We start from the raw sequence: 19,276 nt of genomic DNA on the forward strand, positions 1-19,276 counted from the left end.
TATGTTCTCAAAATTTATGAATCTGCTTATATATTAGACAAGGACGACAAAACAGAAAGAAACACAAAGCTTTAAACTTTTTTTTTTTATTTGTTTAGAAATTTTGCGTACAAAATTGTCTACAGAAAACAAAAACATAGTGCAAACAGAAGTTCTGAACAGATGGCATAAAAAAAGAAATCTAAACAATTTCAGTCTTTAAAAGAAGCTACAGGGCAGCAGGGCCAGTGTTTAATTAAAAGAGAAGTTAAGGGTAATAGGGTGAATGTGTATAGGGCCACATATGCTGGGCTGAAGGCAGTGCTATGGCCTTGCCTGAGGATGTTTACGTGGGGAATCGGCACAGTGGGAAGTAATGAGATTTAAAAGGTCATGGTGAAGGGTGACCATTTTTTCTGCTGGTACCTTATTAAGGAGAGGTACAAGGGTCATGGCCAGATGGTAGCCGTGGTTCTGCTCTGCCTCCCTCTCTGTGTCAAACTTCAAAGCACTCACTGGCTCTGGTTGAGGGTCTTTTGGGGTTGAGGGCCTGCCGCGTTTTGCCTGCCTTGCTCTGGGGGTGGCAGGAGAAGCAACTTTAACCTCTGCCTTCTGTGGTTCCTCCATTGTGGTAGCTGAGGCAGATAATTCCGACACTGGGTTGACGGCACACACCTCTTGTCTTGTTTCTACGATCCCTTTCGTCTGTCTTGTCTCTCTGGTGCCCGGTCTTGTTACTCTGGTGTCCTTCTTCTGCCTGGTCTGGCTGGTGCGTTTCTCTTGTATTGTGTCACCAGCACCGCTCTTCTGTTCCTGATTCACAGATGCAGGATTCCCCCCTGTGACCAAGGGTTTTTCGGCTCTGTAAACACATGTTAAAAAGGAATCATAATGCATGCAATAATATGTGAAAAGCCCATAAACAGTTTTAGCATTGGCTACTTACTGAGGCGATGCAAAGCACGGTTGGGTAAGATTAAGCTGGCTAATATGTGTTGATGTTCCCGCACTGCTCTGCTGCTCACTCTTCTGAGCTGGTGATTCTCCTCTGTAATTATCTTTCACACTTCTTGGGGATATTTCCAATGTATGGGCTGAAAAGAAAGAGACACATCTATTTAGTAATGAACAGGTTCCTTGTTGTGGCCATTCCTATACATCTGCACTCTGGGCACATCTACCATCTACTGTATTGTTCAATCCACATGCAAGGCCATATGGAGGAAATGGTGATGCCAACTCCCACAGAGTCAAGAAGGAAAGAGATTGCCGATTTTTTGTTCTGGCAACAATAACATTTTCCAAATTGCTTGAGGGGGACCGATGGGGAGCATATCAGGAAGGTGATACCACCATGTAGTGGAAGCAAATTCTTCAACCATAATAAGTATTTTAATTGGGTGCTTCTGGTTGTGGTGAATGCCAGCTACCATTTCACCTACATTGATGTGGGGTCCTATGGAAGAAGCAGCCTTTTCACCATCTTCAACCATTACAATTTTGGGCAGCCATTGAGGAATAATGCACAAAATATTCTTTAATACAGAACACGTCCTGAACAACTGAGCTCCCATGCCCATATGTCCTTGTGGGTGAGGAGACCTTTGGAAATACATGCCTTCCCTGGGCTACGAACCAGTTAGGCCTCTTCCACACAGGCGGACACCGTCGCTACGGAGTCCGCCTGCTCAGTGGGAGATCTCTCCGCTGAGCCGGCGGATGACAAGTCCCCCTCTGCTCACTGAGCGGGGAGGGGCTTGTGCAGCACCGCGGTCTCCTATGGGGAGATCTGATAAAAACTGTCAGCATGTTCGTTTCCATCAGATCTCACCCGATCCGATCTGCCATGGACGGGTGGGGACGTATCTCCATCCGTCCGATTTTGGCGGGTCGGATGTCAGCGGACATGTCTCCGCTGACATCCGACATTCCATAGTACTGCATGGAGAGGCCGTTCAGGTCCACCGTCAAAACTGAAAGGCGGACCTGAACGGTCCGATCGTGTGAAAGGGGCCTTTGTTTGTATGTTGGAACTGTACATTATTAAGTGTAACTCAAACCTGTGCAGTGATGTGGGATGTTCCGGGCCCTTCTATGTGTGCAGTTGTGCTATTTGGGGCTCTTGTGGTCATGCAGTACAGCATGGTGGGATGAGTCCGGCGCTGCAAGATTGGTGCTCAGCGGTATCCAGGACCAGTGTGGAGCGCAAGCGTCTGGCAGTGACATCACACCACCTGTTCGTAAGTAGGAGTCGTTGGTAACTTGGATGTTCGTAACTGAGGGGACTGCCTGTATTTACTGTGACTTTATGCAGAGAGACCCGAGCCACGAAAAGAGCAAGCTTTTAATTCTGGACTCTGCTGTGACATAAGATGGTATAGTATATCCTTGGTATACTGTTAAGAATCTTGCACTCAGCTACCCAAATGACTCCAAAGAATGCAATCAAAACAGTGAACTTCATACTCCACAATTTTATCTTGGAGAAGGTCAGCTAGAGATTGAAGGATTCCTTCCATCACTAACTTGAGCACTATGGAGCAATGCTGGGAACCATGTGCCCACTTGCTATCAGGAAGGAGAGTATTTCCTGTTCCTTGCTACAGGAAAATTTACACTATCTTTGCTATATGTATTTTTTTTTTGGTTAATGGTGTGTATAGAAAAAGTCCAATGACCACACTACGATCAACTTGAACTTCCAAAGGGAATTTATAGGTCCTAGTAGTTTCTTTATAGAGAAATGAGCTGTGTCACTTGTGCAGAAATCCCCCTGAAATAGGCTTGTAATTTTGGCATGCATCTCTGGTTTACATACCGATGACCACTAATTTCAGAAAAATCATTCCCATCAGTTAAGTTGAGATTGCTGTTTTTTGTTATTTGCAGATGAGAAAAAGTTAAATAGGGTCATGCAGTAAGTACAAGATATCTTCAAGCTCAAAGGCATCACCAGATTGAATGGTCGACTCTGTGACACACAGTTTCATACTCACCAGTTGCTGTCTGCTATGACTTGGACAGGTCAGCACATGCTGGATATATCTTGGAGGCAACCTGATGCCAGATTAGAGTTTTTCGCATGTTAACGTTGTAAAGCCTGTGGCTTTGGTCATACATTTTAGGGTGCTTCTGCATCAGGCTTGACGAATGCTTCAATATCAATCCATCAAATGCTGCTCATCTTGGCCATATTCTGCTTTCTTCTCTCCACACAGAATATGGCTGCTGTACAGGTCACAGTTGGAGACAAACGTACTTCGCCTGCTGATGTTCCTTGATTTAAAGCTGAGATGAGTTTCTTGAGCTGGTATCCTGGGCATTCAAAGCAAGCAAGTGAGGCGCAGGTCTGGAGCAGTACTGAATACTTGGCCTACTGTTTGGCCATTCATGTACTGCAGACTGTTGCAAAAAATGCAACCTGTCCTTTTTTTTCCCCCCAACACAGTGCTTTGGGGTAACATTAGACCATTAAAAACCATGGTTTTTGAGCCTGACCATGCATTGAGACTGAGCCTGACCATGCATTGAGACTGAGTTGAGCAATGCAGTACAGGTTGTGTGAACAAGCCCTTTATGATCTTCATTATATCTTCCGAACTGCAGGCCCTACTACTAGATGACGCCTCTGTTTTGGATGCTGGAGAACCTTCCATTCAAATACTAAATGTTATTCTGCTTCTCCTAATTTTTTAATTTTCTGCTGGCTGCCCATCTCAAGAAATGGGTTACCCTCTTTTTTTTTTTTGTCTGTGTTGCTGGATACATTTCTCAAGGACTTGTTACCAAAAGCAGAGATATTTCAAAATGGGAGCTGGGATACAACATTCTACAACAAAAAGATATTGCAGCTGTCTGGATCCAGTTCGTTATTAGAAATGACGGTATTCATACTCTGGCAGTGTGGGAGTTATTTTAAACCAAAATATACCATCTTCCATTAAAAAAAAGACACTGCTTGGCTGGAGATGCAGCTTGAGGCGGACCAGCTGGCAGCAAACCATTTTATACCCAACTCTAGTGTCGCAAATTACTTATAACACATTCTTTCTATAATTCCACTCTTCAATGCTCTTTGGCAGAGATAATGGTATGCTTGCAGAATGTTTTGTGCTGGACCAGGGCTTTTTTCCTCCTCCTGGGGAAGGGGGAGCTTAAAGGGGTCGTAAAGAGATATTTTTTTTCCCCTAAATAGCTTCCTTTACCTGGTGCGAGGCTTTCTCCCTGGTGTGGAGAAAGCCTCTTGAGGGGGGGGGGGGGGCGAGCAGGAGTGTCAGGACACCCACTAACACACAGCACCTTTCTCTATCTGCAAAGTAGAGAGTGTCCTGACACTCCTGTTCGCCCCCTCAAGAGGCTTTCTCCACACCAGGGAGAAAGCCTTGCATTACTGTGTGGAGTTACAGACAGAAGAACAGGAAGTGAGGATTTCTCAGAAGAAATAAGGACATTTAAAAGCAAAATGGAAGGATGAGGTAAGTGAAGGAGGACTGCACTTAGGTAAAGGAAGCTATTCCTTTACAACCCCTTTAAATTATACTATGTATTCTAAACTCTTGAAAAAAGTTTTGGGCCGGTGCTTACATATGGCAATTTTAGAGTTTGCGTGGCATTGACCATTACAGTTGTATTTCTGTGTAAAACGAAGTGTGGAACCGTTCCAACCACTTTAAAAAAATAAATAAAATACAAACAGCGGTGAAACCAGACCATCAGCACACTGTAAAGCCGTCCTGCAACAGCAAGGCGCAATGTAAGAAATACGGTCTCCCCCCGCCGTTTGTATAGGTTTTAATTGTGCCCATGAAATGGTATCTCCCATTGAGAGATACCTCCTACGATGTGCGCTTGCGCCCTGTTCACGTCACTCCAGCTGATTGACAACTCAGCTGAAGTGCGACTCCATTCTGCGCATGCGCGGGGGGCACTTCTCGACAGAACAGTGGGAGTCCACCAGCGGATCCGCCTGCTCAGCAGGGGATCTCTCTGCTGATCTCCGCTGAGAAGGCAGATAACAGGCCAGTGTCCGCTCTGCTGATGCAGAGCAGACACAGCCTGCGTCTCTAATAGGGGCACAGGGTGAATGAGAACCCCACTATGGTCTGTGCTAGTCAGATTTAATGTGGTATATATTGTGTGTATATATATATATATATATATATATATATATATATATCTATATATATATAGTGTGTTGGCTGTAGTGTACTATAAAGCTTGCTGTAATGAGGTGGGGTGTGATTGCATTCTATTGTCTATTGTGGTAATTAAGTCTGCTACTGTGATAAATGTGTATTGTAAGTTAACAGACAGCCTAAAGGTCAGGTGGCTGTAGTTAATCAGCTCATGTAAATGAGGTCAGGCCCTGGAGACAGGATGTCTGTTAAAAGATGTATTGAGGGGGCTCATTAGGTAAACATTGTGTGATGTTGTGGGTGGAGTTGGGTCATTGTTCATTTGGTTACTGCAGTATCCTAAAGTGTATATAAGAGCCTGTATTTCTCAATAAAGGGGCTATCCCTGTTAAACCTCAAACAGAGCTATGTGTGTCGTTAATGGGGGAATTCTTATGGGTCGTGTTCGCCGGATTGTGGAGTGTCGGTAGCTGCCTTGTTTTCGGGAATGGAATACCCTAAGCGGCTTTAACCCCTTTCCAATTTGGGGTGCTATTACAGACTTCACTGCGAGTGCCTATAATCAAGACACACATTTTAATGCAATTTTCTACCCGAAGAACTGCAGTCCTCCTCTAGAGATGCTCTTTTCCCCTTGCCACAACTAAAACACTTGAAGCTTAAAACACGTCTAAAAACACTTGCACGAGAGAAAAAAAAAAAAGCTTCAAAAATGCCAGAAATACCCGCCGCTCAGGTGTGAATGGAGGCTCAATATCCGTGTGTTAAAGAAAATGTGTTATACTACAAATGCACAACTGTTGTTCGAGAGGGTGAGCAAACTTTCTTATACATAGGAACTGTTTTATTATATTGTATAACAACTTAGTTACATATTTATATCTTTTGAAGCCACTGACTTGGTAGTGGATGATACAACTTTAATTTAACAGAAATAATTTACAGTATAAAACGTAGCTAATCCATGTTATTCAGTTCTTGATTATTCCATTTGTTGACAGCAATGCTTATTTAGATATCAATGTTTATTTATGGTTTTGTGTGTCTACCAGCTCATACTTTTACGATGACTAATTTAGCATATAATTGTATGCATTAAAGCTGAACTCCAAGCAAACAAAGGATTTGTCCATCGGGTCCTGCGATTTACATTGTTCTGCCCCACAGCACTGCCCTGCCTATTATGGTAGGAGACCTGATTTTTCTATTTTGTATTTTAGTAAAACTTGAAGCGAAGTTCCACCCAAAAGTGGAACTTCCGCTTTAAGCACTCCTCGCCCCCTTAGGCCTGGTACACACGATAGGATTGATCCGCGGATACGGTCCGCCGGACCGTATCCGCGGATAAATCCTCTGTGGATTTTAATCCGATGGAGTGTACACACCATCGGATCGAAATCCGCGCCGAATTCCCATCGCGGTGACGTGTCGCGCCGTGATGATGACGCGGCGACGTGCGCGACGCTGTCATATAAGGATATCCACGCATGCGTCGAATCATTACGACGCATGCGAGGGATGGGTTCGGACGGATCGATCCGGTGAGTCTGTACAGACCACTGGATCGATCCGCTGGTGCCGATTCCAGCGGATAGATTTGTAAGCATGTCTACAAATTTTTATCTGCTGGAATTCGGAAATATCCGCTTGAACGTACACACCAGGGGATCTATCCGCTGAAACCGATCCGCTGAGATTTTTCAGCGGATGGATCCTCTCGTGTGTACGGGGCCTTACATGCCACATTTGGCATGTAATTTTTTTTGGGGGGGGGAGTGGGGTCTTTGGTAGGAATGGGACTTCCTGTCCCACTTCCTACTTCCACCCAGGGACCGCCTAGACGACTCCTCCTCTCGCCTTAGGCGATCTTCTGGGACACGCGCCTGTCCACTCAGAGCGCATCGCGACTCGTGCATTCGCAGTGAGTGCCCGGCCGTGAAGCCAAAAGCTGTCACGGCCGGGTGCCTGCCTTATGAATGTAGGCGCCGGCGGAGGGGGGAGAGGAGCGGAGCTCCGGGCGGCCGCATCGCTGGACCATGGAGCAGGTAAGTGTCTGTTTATTAAACGTCAGCAGCTACACTTTTTGTAGCTGCTGACTTTTAATAAATAGTAAAAGGCTGGAACTCCGCTGTAAGCTCGAATCCCCTGTTCACCTCTCCAGTCTAAGGATGATTCCATTTTCTGACTCAAGCATGCACCCCCTGTTCTGAATGTATGGCGAAAGTAAAAAAAAAAAAAAAGAGATGCCCGATTATGTCAGTCGGTAGCATAAATTTATTCCACTAAATTAGTTTATTGGAGATCCCTGGCTGTGGCCATTTCTGTCTGATGCGTTTTACCCCGTTGGGCGACATCAGAGGTGGAGATGACCTCTACGATTAAACCCAACAGGGGTAAAAAGTGGTCACAGGCGATGACTTCCAATAAGCCAGTTTAGTGGAACAAACTTTCATGGCATGACATAATCAGTGTGCTGCCTCTTTTCATTCATAGAATACAAAGCTGCATGCGAATGGTTGAGCACTGCCTAGCCTGACTATTTTTTTTTCCCGGGTGTGAGATGAGAAGGTTTCGTCTCACAGCCAGAACACAAGTCTGTATACTGTACGTAGCTGAGGCTATATACAGTTTTTACAGCGCACCCAGGTTTGTGTAAAGTTGTTTGGGCCAGCTTGACCCAAATGTACTGTTCAAAGCAGGGGTGCTCACTAAAGTGATCTGGTAATTAAATTGTTCAGAATTTTTAGATTTTTTTTATTTTGAATAGTGTAATGTACACTTTCCACCTGCAGTCACTAGATTCTGGCGGGAGGGAGAAGAGGAGGAGCTGAGGTTCCTGTATATGCCACCCTCTTGTCCAATTCTAAACAGAATGAGACTGGGAGGTTACATTGTTCCCCTGGAGCATTAAGCGGGGGTCATATTGCAACGCCCGGCGCTACACCAGTGGTTGGAGGAGTGTGGTAAAAATACGTCTCAACTATGGGGTTTTACTGCCCCCCAAACTGCAAATTTAAAAAGCCATTCCTGTTCTGAGCCCCCTATAAGGCTGCTTTAGCACCAATGCGCTGTGGTTTACCCACACCGCAGGTGCAGCACAGTGTTGGCGGGCCAGCAAGCCCAGATCACGATCAACGGGTTGAAGACATGCGCCTCCCTGCTTTGAGGGCGAGGGCCACATCAGATGGCTCCGAGGGACACAGGATGAGCACCCCCAATTTAAAATGACAGTAAAGCTGTAATCAGCTTCAACCACTTCCTGCTCTTTCGCTCTGGGACGACATCCTAGGACACTGGGACACGGCACATAGGGCTGGGGAAAAAAATCGATTTGAATCTTGAATCGAGTTGCAAGGTCAAATCGATTCAGATTTTCAGCAAATCGATTTTTTTTTTTTTCACCAGGACCGGGAGCTGCGGGCAGGAGTTTTTAGGTAAGGCCGTGGACTAGGCCTAGTCGGCGAGGCCGGACGCAGCGGACTAGGCCGAAGCCGCGGCCTCGCCTAAAAACTCCTGCCCGCAGCTCCTCAGGACTAGCGCGGTGTCCATCAAAACAAAAAAACTTGATTCGAATCGTGAATCAAGTTTTTTTTATATTTAAATCGCAGATTTTGGGGGGAGGAAATCGCCCAGCTCCAACGGTGCATTACCAATCTCGGTAAAGAGCCGATGACGATGAGGCTCTTTACCCAGGCGATCACCTGTGTCCAATCACAGCTGATCACATTTTAAACATGAAAATGACAGTTGTCTGCATTCCTTTCCTTACACTGACAGCGTGTGAGGAGAGTCGGTCAGCGGCATTTCCTTACAGGTGGGATCTGCATAGATAATCAGGGCACTAATTATCAGTGCAGCCTCAACAGTGCCCAGCAGTGATTCCAGTCAGTGCTGCCTATCAGTGCAGCCTCGTGCACATTTGTGAAGGAGAAAAATTACTTATTTACAAAGACTACAGAAACTAAGAAAAACATTTTGGTCTTTTTTCATTTTATTAGCAAAAAATAGAAAACCCAGTGGTGATTAAATACCACCATAAGAAAGCTCTATCTATCTGTTTCAAACAAATGATAAATAAAGTGTTGCATGACCGCGCAATTGTCATTAAAAGTGTGACAGCGCTGAAAACTGTCCTGGGCAGGAAGGGGGTGAATGTTCCCAGTAGGCAAGTAGTTGAGAATGTTCTTAAAACAAACCAGTGATTTCTCCATGTTGGGCAAAGCAACTGGTTTTCTTTAATGCCCCACTCCCCAGCAGCACATACTAACCATTCCTTCCCTTCAGTTGCTGGGAGAAAAGTTAATTCTCTGTACCTCCAGGTATGTAGGAGCGTATGACTTCCCTACATGTGACAGCGCTGGGCCAATCATCAACCAAAACACTGTCAAACAGGGAGAGTGCACAGCCCTGTGTAGGGTACAAAATTAATGACTGACTAGCTTACACAAGGACACCAAGGACACCTCCTGCTCCCCGAAACTGAATAGGCAAGCCTGATCATTGCCACTGTCCTATCCTCGGCCCCTGGGTTAAGGTGCAGGGAAAGTTTTGAAAGAATAAAGTAATTATTTAACCAAATGAACAAAAATATAATCTTACCCTGGTCGCCTTTATATTCTTTTGAACTATATTGTTGTCTGCTTTCATAGGAGGATTCTGGTAAAAACAAAACAAAACAAAAAAAAAATCACTAATACAGTGGATTTCAACACACAGGCATATAGAAAATTGAGGCAATTTAAAGGGGTTGTAAAGGTACAATTTTTTTTTTCCTAAATAGCTTCCTTTACCTTAGTGCAGTCCTCCTTTACTTACCTCATCCTTCCATTTTGCTTTTAAGGCTAGGTTTACACTGCTGCGAATTCAAAATTGCGGTAAAATCGCGATTTCGCGGCTTTGCCGCGATTTTGGCCGCGATATAAGAGACTTCTGCACTGATGTCAATGTAAATCGCGGCCCGAAATCGCAAAAAGTAGTACAGGAACTACTTTTTGAAATCGGTGCAGCTCCGCAGATGCGACGTCGCACCGATTAGGACGGCACCATTGCAGACAATTGCCGGCAAATGCCGCCGATTTGAGATGCGATTTGACATGTGAAATCGCATCTCAAATCGTACACAGTGTGAACCTGGGCTAAATGTCCTTATTTCTTCTGAGAAATCCTCACTTCCTGTTCTTCTGTCTGTAACTCCACACAGTAATGTAAGGCTTTCTCCCTGGTGTGGAGTGTTGTCTCCCCCCCCCCCCCTCCATCCCTACAGGAGAGTCAGGACACCCACTAACACACAGCTCTTTTCTCTATCTGCAACGTAGAGAGCGTCCTGACTTCTCCTGTAGTCCAAGGGAGGGGGCGAGCACGACACTCCACACCAGGGAGAAAGCCTCGCATTACTGTGTGGAGTTACAGACAGAAGAACAGGAAGTGAGGATTTCTCAGAAGAAATAAGGACATTTAAAAGCAAAATGGAAGGATGAGGTAAGTGAAGGAGGACTGCACTAAAGTAAAGGAAGCTATTTAGGGAAAAAAAATTGTACCTTTACAACCCCTTTAAACTGTCCGCAATACCCAAAGCTTCCAAATTAAAATTCCAGCTATTCATCTTTGGCTGGTCACTATATTTTTTTATTCTGCTTTTGTTTTTTTAGAGATATGTACCAATACATTATTTTTTCTTGGACAATGCCACATAGTACTAAATAAAACAGGAGTTTTGATATATTACATCCCCAATTCCAAAAAAAGGTGAGACGCTGTGTAAAATCTACATGGAAAAACAGAATGCAATGATTTGCAACTCTCATAAAACCATATTTTATTCACAATAGAAAACCGAAAACATATCACACGTTTAAGCCGAGAAAAATTTACCATTTTAAGATAAAAATACGGTCATTTTGAAACTGATGGCAGGAACACTTCTCAAAGTTGGGGCAGGGCAACAAAAAGCTGGCAAAGTACCACCCCATTTCCAAAGGAGTTGGGATGGGGCAATGTTTACCATGGTGCAGCATCCGCTCTTCTTTTAACCTCTTGCCATCCAAATCCCATACATGTACATTAAAGCGGAGGTTCACCCAAAAAACAAGTATATAACATTACATTCAGTTTACCTCAAATATGTGCAGTATGCCGTTTTTTTTGGGGGGGGGGGGGTATACATACGGTATTATCGGCATTTTCCTTCCGGGTACTCGCTCCCGCGGGAGTGGGCGTTCCTGTGCAGTGCCGCAATGTCATCTGGGACTTCGCCCATATGATTAACGTGCCTGAGAAAAACTCCCCCCGGAGGATAAGGCGCGTCACGACTTTCCGAAAGTAGCCGAACCGCGAGTCGTCTCTATACGGCGTCTGCGCAGTCAGCTCTACACGGCTCCTAGTCGGTGCGCAGGCGCCGTATAGAGCCGACTCGCGGTTCGGCTACTTTCGGAAAGTCGTGACGCGCCTTATCCTCCGGTGGGAGTTTTTCTCAGGCACGCCAATCATATGGGCGAAGTCCCAGATGACATTGCGGCACTGCACAGGAACGCCCAGTCCCGCGGGAGCGAGTATCCGGAAGCCGGGAGGAAAATACTGATAATACTGCATGTACACCCCCCTCAAAAAAAAAAATACGGCATACTGTACATGTTTCAGTATACCTCAATGTAATGTTATATACTTGTTTTTAGGGTGAACCTCCGCTTTAAGTGGTTATGCCGGGGTAATGGCTGCAGCTGTATGCCATAACTCTGGTATTTCGTTTTTTACAGTGGACCATAATTTTTCATCTAAAAGCAATCCCTAGTGGCGAATTAGCCGCTGGATTGCTTTTACAGGCGGTGGGTGGGGACACCCCCTCCAGTGACCCACCAGCGCTTCTCCAGGCACTCTTGTGCAATCGGTGAGCCCGGTATCTGATCTGGCTGTGCTGTCAGGGTATCCTAGAGGCAGACAGGGACCAGAAGGTCACCGGTCGACTCTATGGTCTAGAACAGGGATATGCAATTAGTGGACCTCCAGCTGTTGCAGAACTACAAGTCCCATGAGGTATAGCAAGACTCTGACAGCCACAAGCATGACACCCAGAGGCAGAGGCATGATGGGACTTGTAGTTTTGCAACCGCTGGAGGTCCGCTAATTCCTTATACCTGGTCTAGAAGCCCGAAAGAGTCTTCATGACATCACTTCCAGGTAGCAGGTGTAGACGCTGTCCTTTTTTCTTGTATTGTACAGCATGAGATTATATTTTATAAATTTTTTTAATCGTATTCTTTCCTGGGTAGAGGAGAGATCTGGAGTCTTAGACCACAGATGGCTCCATAAACAGGGCCTGTCATCTCTTATTTCTAACCACGGATGTTTTACATTTCTTGTGATAGGAATAAAAGTGATTAAAAATAAATATTAAGGAAACAGTGTAAAAATAAAACAAATATTATTATTTATTTTTTTTAAAGCGCCTACGTCCCTATGTGCTTACGCACAGAAGCGAACACATACATAGGTCGCGCGGGCATATGTAAACGGTATTCGCACAACACATGCAGGGTATCGCTGTGAACGTTGTAGTGAGAGCAGTAATTCTAGTGCTAGATAGACCAGCTCTGTAACGCTAAACGTAACCTGTAAAAATGTTTAAAGCGCTTATGGAGATTTTTAAATATTGAAGTTTAATAAACACAATCGGCTGCGCTAGATATGTACACATAAATCGGTAGATAAAAGTTGGCAGCTGGCACAATATTGTCGGATGACAACATAAATATACAAATAGGCTCCTTTCACACAGGGCACGTCCGTTTGACGGACCCCGCTTGTTCAGCGGGCGATCAATCCGCTGAGCAGGCACATTACAGGTCAGTCTCCAATCACTGTGCAGAGACGGACCTGTCAGAGACCTGCTGCCCTCTATGGGGAGATTGCATAAAAACGGACCGCCTGTCCGTTTTCATCCGATCCCACCGACGGATGGAAAATAGGGTCACCATCCGTCTGGATTTGGTGGACAGGATCGGATCAGAGTGGGTTTTAACTGACACCTGCTGCCCCATAGGGGTCCATGGAGTGTCGGATCAGGTCCGCTTGAAAAACTGACAGGTGAACCTGATAAGTCCTTGTGAAAGGACCCTTATGCCGCGTACACACGATCGGTTCGTCTGATGAAAGCGGACTAGGCCGAAGCCAGGGCCTCGCCTAAAAAACCCTGTCCGCAGCTCGCAGAGATCCTGGGAAAGGGCCGTGAGCCGCGTCCGGCCTGGCGGCCTTTTCCCAGGACCGCGGTGAGCTGCGGGCAGGGTTTTTTAGGCGAGGCCCTGGCTTCGGCCTAGTCCGCCGCGATCCTGGGAAAATGCCGTGGACTAGGCGAGGCCGTGGCTTCGTCCTAGTCCGCGGAGCGCCGACCTATGGAAAGAAAAAAAAAAATAATAGATATTTTTCCCAGCCCTAGATATTAGATATATTTTTGTTCCTTACCTGCAGAGTTTGGGTAGGTATTTTTCTTGCGTTCAAACTCAACAAGTCTCTTTTCATACACCGTGCGAGTGGAGTCTATAATAAAGAGACAAAAAAACATTGTATGAGGGCTACACAATTCTCAAGAACAAAGGTAGCAAAACTGCTTAAACAAATAACACCTGTGCCAACTTTTTTGCAGGACTTTCTATTATTACTGTCAGTTGAAGAACATGCTTTGCAAAAAAAAAAAAAAAAAAAAATGCTAGTTGGCGCCCACATTGCATAAACTGACTCTTGTGTTCTAAAATAGTTTTTGAAACTTTTATCATCAAAAATTAAAAATACATATTTCTGGGATTTCATTAAAGCCTAACTCCATGTTGTGCTGTGAGTGTTTTTCGTTAGTAACGTTTGTGCCTGCTGTGAGTGCGATTTTAAACTGTGTGTAGCCTCGGCTATATACAGTATTCAGTGCTGTGTTCCGGCAGTCGGATTGGGGATGTCCTGCTCTGCCATTCACAGGGAGCTTTATACTCCATGAATTAATACAAAGCTTCCTCTGACTTGCTGAGGTGGAGAGGTGGGCGGATGACATCATGATCTCCAACTCGGCCAATCAGAGGAAGTTTTCTATTCACTCATAAAATAAAATGGGGTTGATTTACTAAAACTGCAGAGTGCAAAATTATCATGTGTGCGTTTCTGCAAGCACCTTTGTCATGCATTTACATGATTTTAGTGCATTTGTAGTTTATTTTGTTTGACAAGTTTTTTCATTTGTTACTTTTTTACCAAGTTTGCGCACATTTATGTGTGTTTGCAATGCATTCTGTGCATAAAAATACAGTATGCTGTACTTGTTTAAATCCACATGAATGCACTGCCGTGCTGTAAACTAAACTCATTTGACTATATACATTTTTCTTGCATATCATTTATACGGCAAACTGTTTAACAACTTGCTGACAGCCCTATAGCAATTTTACTGCTATTGGGAGGCAGCTCTACGCAGGATCCGGTATATATACACGTGATCCTGCACTCCAATCCACCACTTCCCCTAGCAAAAGTGGCACATACATTACACAAACACTGGCTAGGCACACGGTTAACTTTTTGTTCGCACCTGATGTTTAACCCCTTCCCAGCCAGTGTCATTAGTACAGTGACAGTGCATATTTTTAGCACTGATCACTGTATTGGTGTGCCTGGTTCCCGCAACGTGCCAGCGTCCGATTGTCCACTGCAAAATCATAGTTCTGCTATAAGTCACTGATTGCTGCCATTACTAGCATAAATAAAAATTCCATTAATGTGACCTGATCAACAAGGAAATGTTCTCTCCAGCAATAGAGACACAACTGAGCATGTGCAGGTTGGCTACCCTGCCTGTGTGTAAGCTGGCCCTCCCCAGATAGACATTGTAGGAGGGAAGGATCTATGCATACAGGATAAAACAGCCTTTTTATTGAGTCCTGATGAGAATTGGCCTGCCCATGTTAGGCCGCTTGTTACCATAAAAGTTCAATTGTAATATTATTGTGATACCTATGTAATCATGTGTATAAAAATCTTTAATTGCATCATAATAAAGCAGAACATTTATTTGGAAAGAGTTAAAAAACAAAACACAGCCTTTTTACGCATTGCAGAGGATTAACCCCTTACGTTCCACAGTGAGTATAACAAGCACACTATTCTGCATATACAGAATGATTTTACTGTTGTGGGTTTATTAACACTTTAACCGCTTAACGACCGCCGCATGTATATGTACGCCCACAGAATGGCACGTACAGGCATATGGGCGTACATGTACGTCCCTGCCTTTCCGCGGGTCGGGGGTCCGATCGGGGACCCCCCCGGTACATGCGGCGGTCGGAAACCTGCGGAGAGCGATCCGGGATGAGGGCGTTTCAAGCCGCTCCCTCGCGATCGCTGCCCGGAGCTGAAGAACGGGGAGAGCCGTATGTAAACACGGCTTCCCCGTGCTTCACTGTGGCGGCTGCATCAATCGTGTCATCCCTTTTATTAGGGAGACACGATCGATGACGTCAGACCTACAGCCACACCCCCCTACAGTTGTAAACACACACTAGGTGAAACAACTCCTTCAGCGCCCCCTGTGGTTAACTCCCAAACTGCAACTGTCATTTTCACAATAAACAATGCAATTTAAATGCATTTTTTGCTGTGAAAATGACAATGGTCCCAAAAATGTGTCAAAATTGTCCGAAGTGTCCGCCATAAAGTCGCAGTCACGGAAAAAAAATAAAAAACGCAGAGGTGATCAAATACCACCAAAAGAAAGCTCTATTTGTAGGGAAAAAAGGGCGTCAATTCAATTGTCTGTTAAAGCGACGCAGTGCCAAATTGCAAAACCTGGCCTGGGCATTTAGCTGCCTAAAGGTCCGGGGCTTAAGTGGTTAAAGAATGGTGAGCTGCAATATATTTCATTTTAATTTTGGGGTTGTTGTGTGGCAGTGAAGCATCAGCAAAGTGTCAAGTACATCCTAACTTGTGGACAAGACTTGGATGATTGGCCCTGAACTGCGACATCAAATTTCACACTTTTCCTCAATGATATACTGACAGCGTTCTGTAAAGTCATTTCTTGTTCCTTTAGAATCTTTATCATTCCTGCAAACATTTCCTCTAAAACTTGTCATAATAAACATACTGTATATTTGTTATTTTATGTAACATGGAAGATTTGTATAAAAAAAAAGTTTATACATATCGGCGCATCTTTATGCGGGCGTAGCGTATCGAATATACGCTATGCCAACACTGCGCAGAGCGGAAAGCACAGTATTCACAAAGTAAATGCTCCCAACGTTGCGCCGGCGTAACGTAAAATCGTAGGCGTAACCCGGCCTAATTCAAAGTAGGTGGAAGTGGGTGTGATCCATTTAAATGAACCATGACCCCATGCAAATAATGGGCCAAACGAACGGCACATGAGCCGTCCCGTGGACGCGTCCCAATGCGCATCCTCAGAATCACGTCGGAACGAACGCCTAAGATACGTTGAATCACTTTTAATTTAATCAACATCAATGACTAACAACTCATAGCTGTTTTATCAAAACTTTTCGCCCCAGAAAAACAAAAAAACATGGCTGCTTCTAATGTGCTCAGAAAGACATGAGATACGGTGTCAGTATTTCCAAGTAACATTAGTTGTGTTTAACCACCTCCCACCCGGCCACTGCACATATATGGGCGCTTCCTCCTTCTGAGTGGACGATAAGGAACGTCCCTCAGAAGGAGGGGGATCGCGTGCGTGCCCGCACAGCGGCATCACCCGGACACGGCGCATCTCCGTTCGACAGGAGTGCTCTGTGATTGGCCCTCCTGATCACAACGGCTGTGTCCAATCACAGCTGTCATGTGATGTATATAGTGCTAGGCGATCGAGTCTCCTCTCCTCACACGGAAGTTGTCAGTGAGACCTTCCTTCCACTTTAATTGTCAGAGACAAAAATGAGGATTACTTTTTCTAACAAAGCCCCAGACATCAGAAAAAAACGGAGTTCAAATCCTTCTCTAGGGTATTTAAAATGGGGAAAAATAATTTTTGGGCTTGACATGCACTTAAAGCGGGGGTTCACCCTAAAAAAAAAATTTCTTTTTTCTAACATGCCATCCAGCATAGTAGCCTGAGCTACAGTATGCCTTTATTTTATTTTTTTGCGCCGTACTCACTGTTTAATCCCGGAGATAAGTTTCAGTCTAGTAGGCGTTCCTAGTCAGAGGGGAACATGATTGACGGCCAGCTATGGCGCGTCACGCCTCACGGAAATAGCCGAAATAGGACGTGGCTCTTCACGGCGCCTGCGCAGTCAGCTCCGATGTCTGTGCGCAGGCGCCGTAAAGAACCGAGTCCTACTCGGGAGGCGTGACGCACAATAGCTGGCCGTCAATCATTGTCCCCTATGACTAGGAACGCCCATTCCCCGCGGGGAGCCTGAAACTTATCTCCGGGATTAAACTGTGAGTACGGGGCCAAAAAAATAAATAAAGGCATACTGTAGCTCGCGCTACTATGCTTTATTTAATGGTAGAATGTTGTTATTGAGGGTGAACCACCGCTTTAATAAAAACGCCTTTGTAGGAAGCAAAATCTTTAATGTGGGACTCAGTCCAAATATTGTAGCTGGAAGATGATAAAGTATATCCACAGATAAGGAACAGATAAGCCACCTAACTTTCAGGTATTGCAAAACTTCCAGACATATCCTAGATGGATCTCTTTTTCCAACTAACCCCCGGAATACACATTAACAATTCTAGAAGTATTAATTGAGGATCCTGTGTGGAGAATTGTTTATAAAGTCAGGAGTAGAGTTGAGCGGACACCTGGATGTTCGGGTTCGGGTCCGAAACGGAACTTTAAAAAAAAAGTTCGGGTTCGGGAACCCGAACTCCGAACCCCATTGTAGTCAATGGGACACGGACTTTCAGAAAAAAAAATGTGCGGAGGTCCCCGCAAATTCAATAACCAGACCCTTTAGGTCTGGTATGGATATTCAGGGGAACCCCGCCGTCAATTTAAAACAAAAATGACGTGCGGTTCCCCCTAAATATCCATAACCAGACCCGTTATCCGAGCACGTTGGCCTGGCCGGCCGCAGAAAAGAGGGGGGGGGCAGAGTGCGGCCCCCCTCCTCTCCTGAACCGCACCAGGCCACATGCCCTCAACATGGGGAGGATGTCCCCATGTTGATAGGGACAAGGGTCTCATCCCCACAACCCTTGCCCGGTGGTTGTGGGGGTCTGCGGGCGGGAGGTTTATCAGAATCTGGAAGACCCCTTTAACAAAGGGGACCCCCAGATCCTGACCCCCCCCTGTGTGAAATGGTAATGGGGTACACTGTACCTCTACCATTTCACGAAGGAAGTGAAAAGTATTGTAAAAAAAACACACTGACACCGTAGAATAAAGTCCTTTATTTAACCACTTCCTTACCGCGTCATTGTGAAATGACGGCGGCAGGAACCCCTCCTCGATCCAGGAGGACGTCATATGACGTCCTGGGCTTTGCGGGTGGATATCTGAATGATGCCTGCAGCTAGAGGCATCATTCAGATATCCTTCTCTCCTGCACAACGTAAGAATGATCATAGCGGCGATTCCGCCGCTAGATCGTTTTTACAGGCGGCGGGAGGGGACATCCCCCCCCTCCCGCCGCCATCCGGTGCTTCTCCGGGCTCTCCCGTGCCATCGGGGGCCCGGAGAACGAATCGTCCGGCGCTGGCAGGAAGCATAGAGATGACTGGTGACCAGATGGTCACCAGTCATCTCTATGACCGTCGGAGGACCCGGGCGCGATGTGATGACGTCACGCCCGGGTCCCCGTAAGTAAACAAAGCCGCAATTGCGGCTGCTAAGCAACCGTAAGCATGAGATCGGTGAATTTTTTTTCACCGATTTCATGCTTTCCAGCCTGGAGGAGAGATGTGGGGTCTTATTGACCCCGCATCTCTCCATAAAGAGGACCTGTCACACACATTCCTATTACAAGGGATGTTTACATTCCTTGTAATAGGAATAAAAGTGATAATAAAAAAAATAAAATAAAAAAATAAAGTGTAAAAAAAGAAATAAATATGTAAAAAAAAAAAAAGAAATAAAAAAAATTTTTTTTAACGCCCCTGTCCCCAGTAGCTCGCGCGCAGAAGCGAACGCACACGCAAGTCCCGCCGACATATGTAAACGCCGT

At 45.3% G+C, this 19,276-nt stretch overlaps 1 protein-coding gene across 1 annotated transcript in view; it reads right to left on the bottom strand.

Moving 5' to 3' along the window:
- Window positions 1-19,276, bottom strand: part of EMD (emerin) — a 58,717-nt gene that overhangs the window by 13,759 nt on the left and 25,682 nt on the right. The window contains exons 3-4 of the mRNA XM_040322955.1: window positions 13,569-13,643; window positions 9,714-9,770 (exon numbers count right to left, since the gene is read on the bottom strand). Of these exons, the coding sequence (XP_040178889.1) occupies window positions 9,714-9,770; window positions 13,569-13,643 (132 nt within the window). The remainder of the gene's footprint in view (window positions 1-9,713; window positions 9,771-13,568; window positions 13,644-19,276) is intronic.

Source organism: Rana temporaria, chromosome 9, assembly GCF_905171775.1.
Source record: "Rana temporaria chromosome 9, aRanTem1.1, whole genome shotgun sequence".
Taxonomy (NCBI): domain Eukaryota; kingdom Metazoa; phylum Chordata; class Amphibia; order Anura; family Ranidae; genus Rana; species Rana temporaria.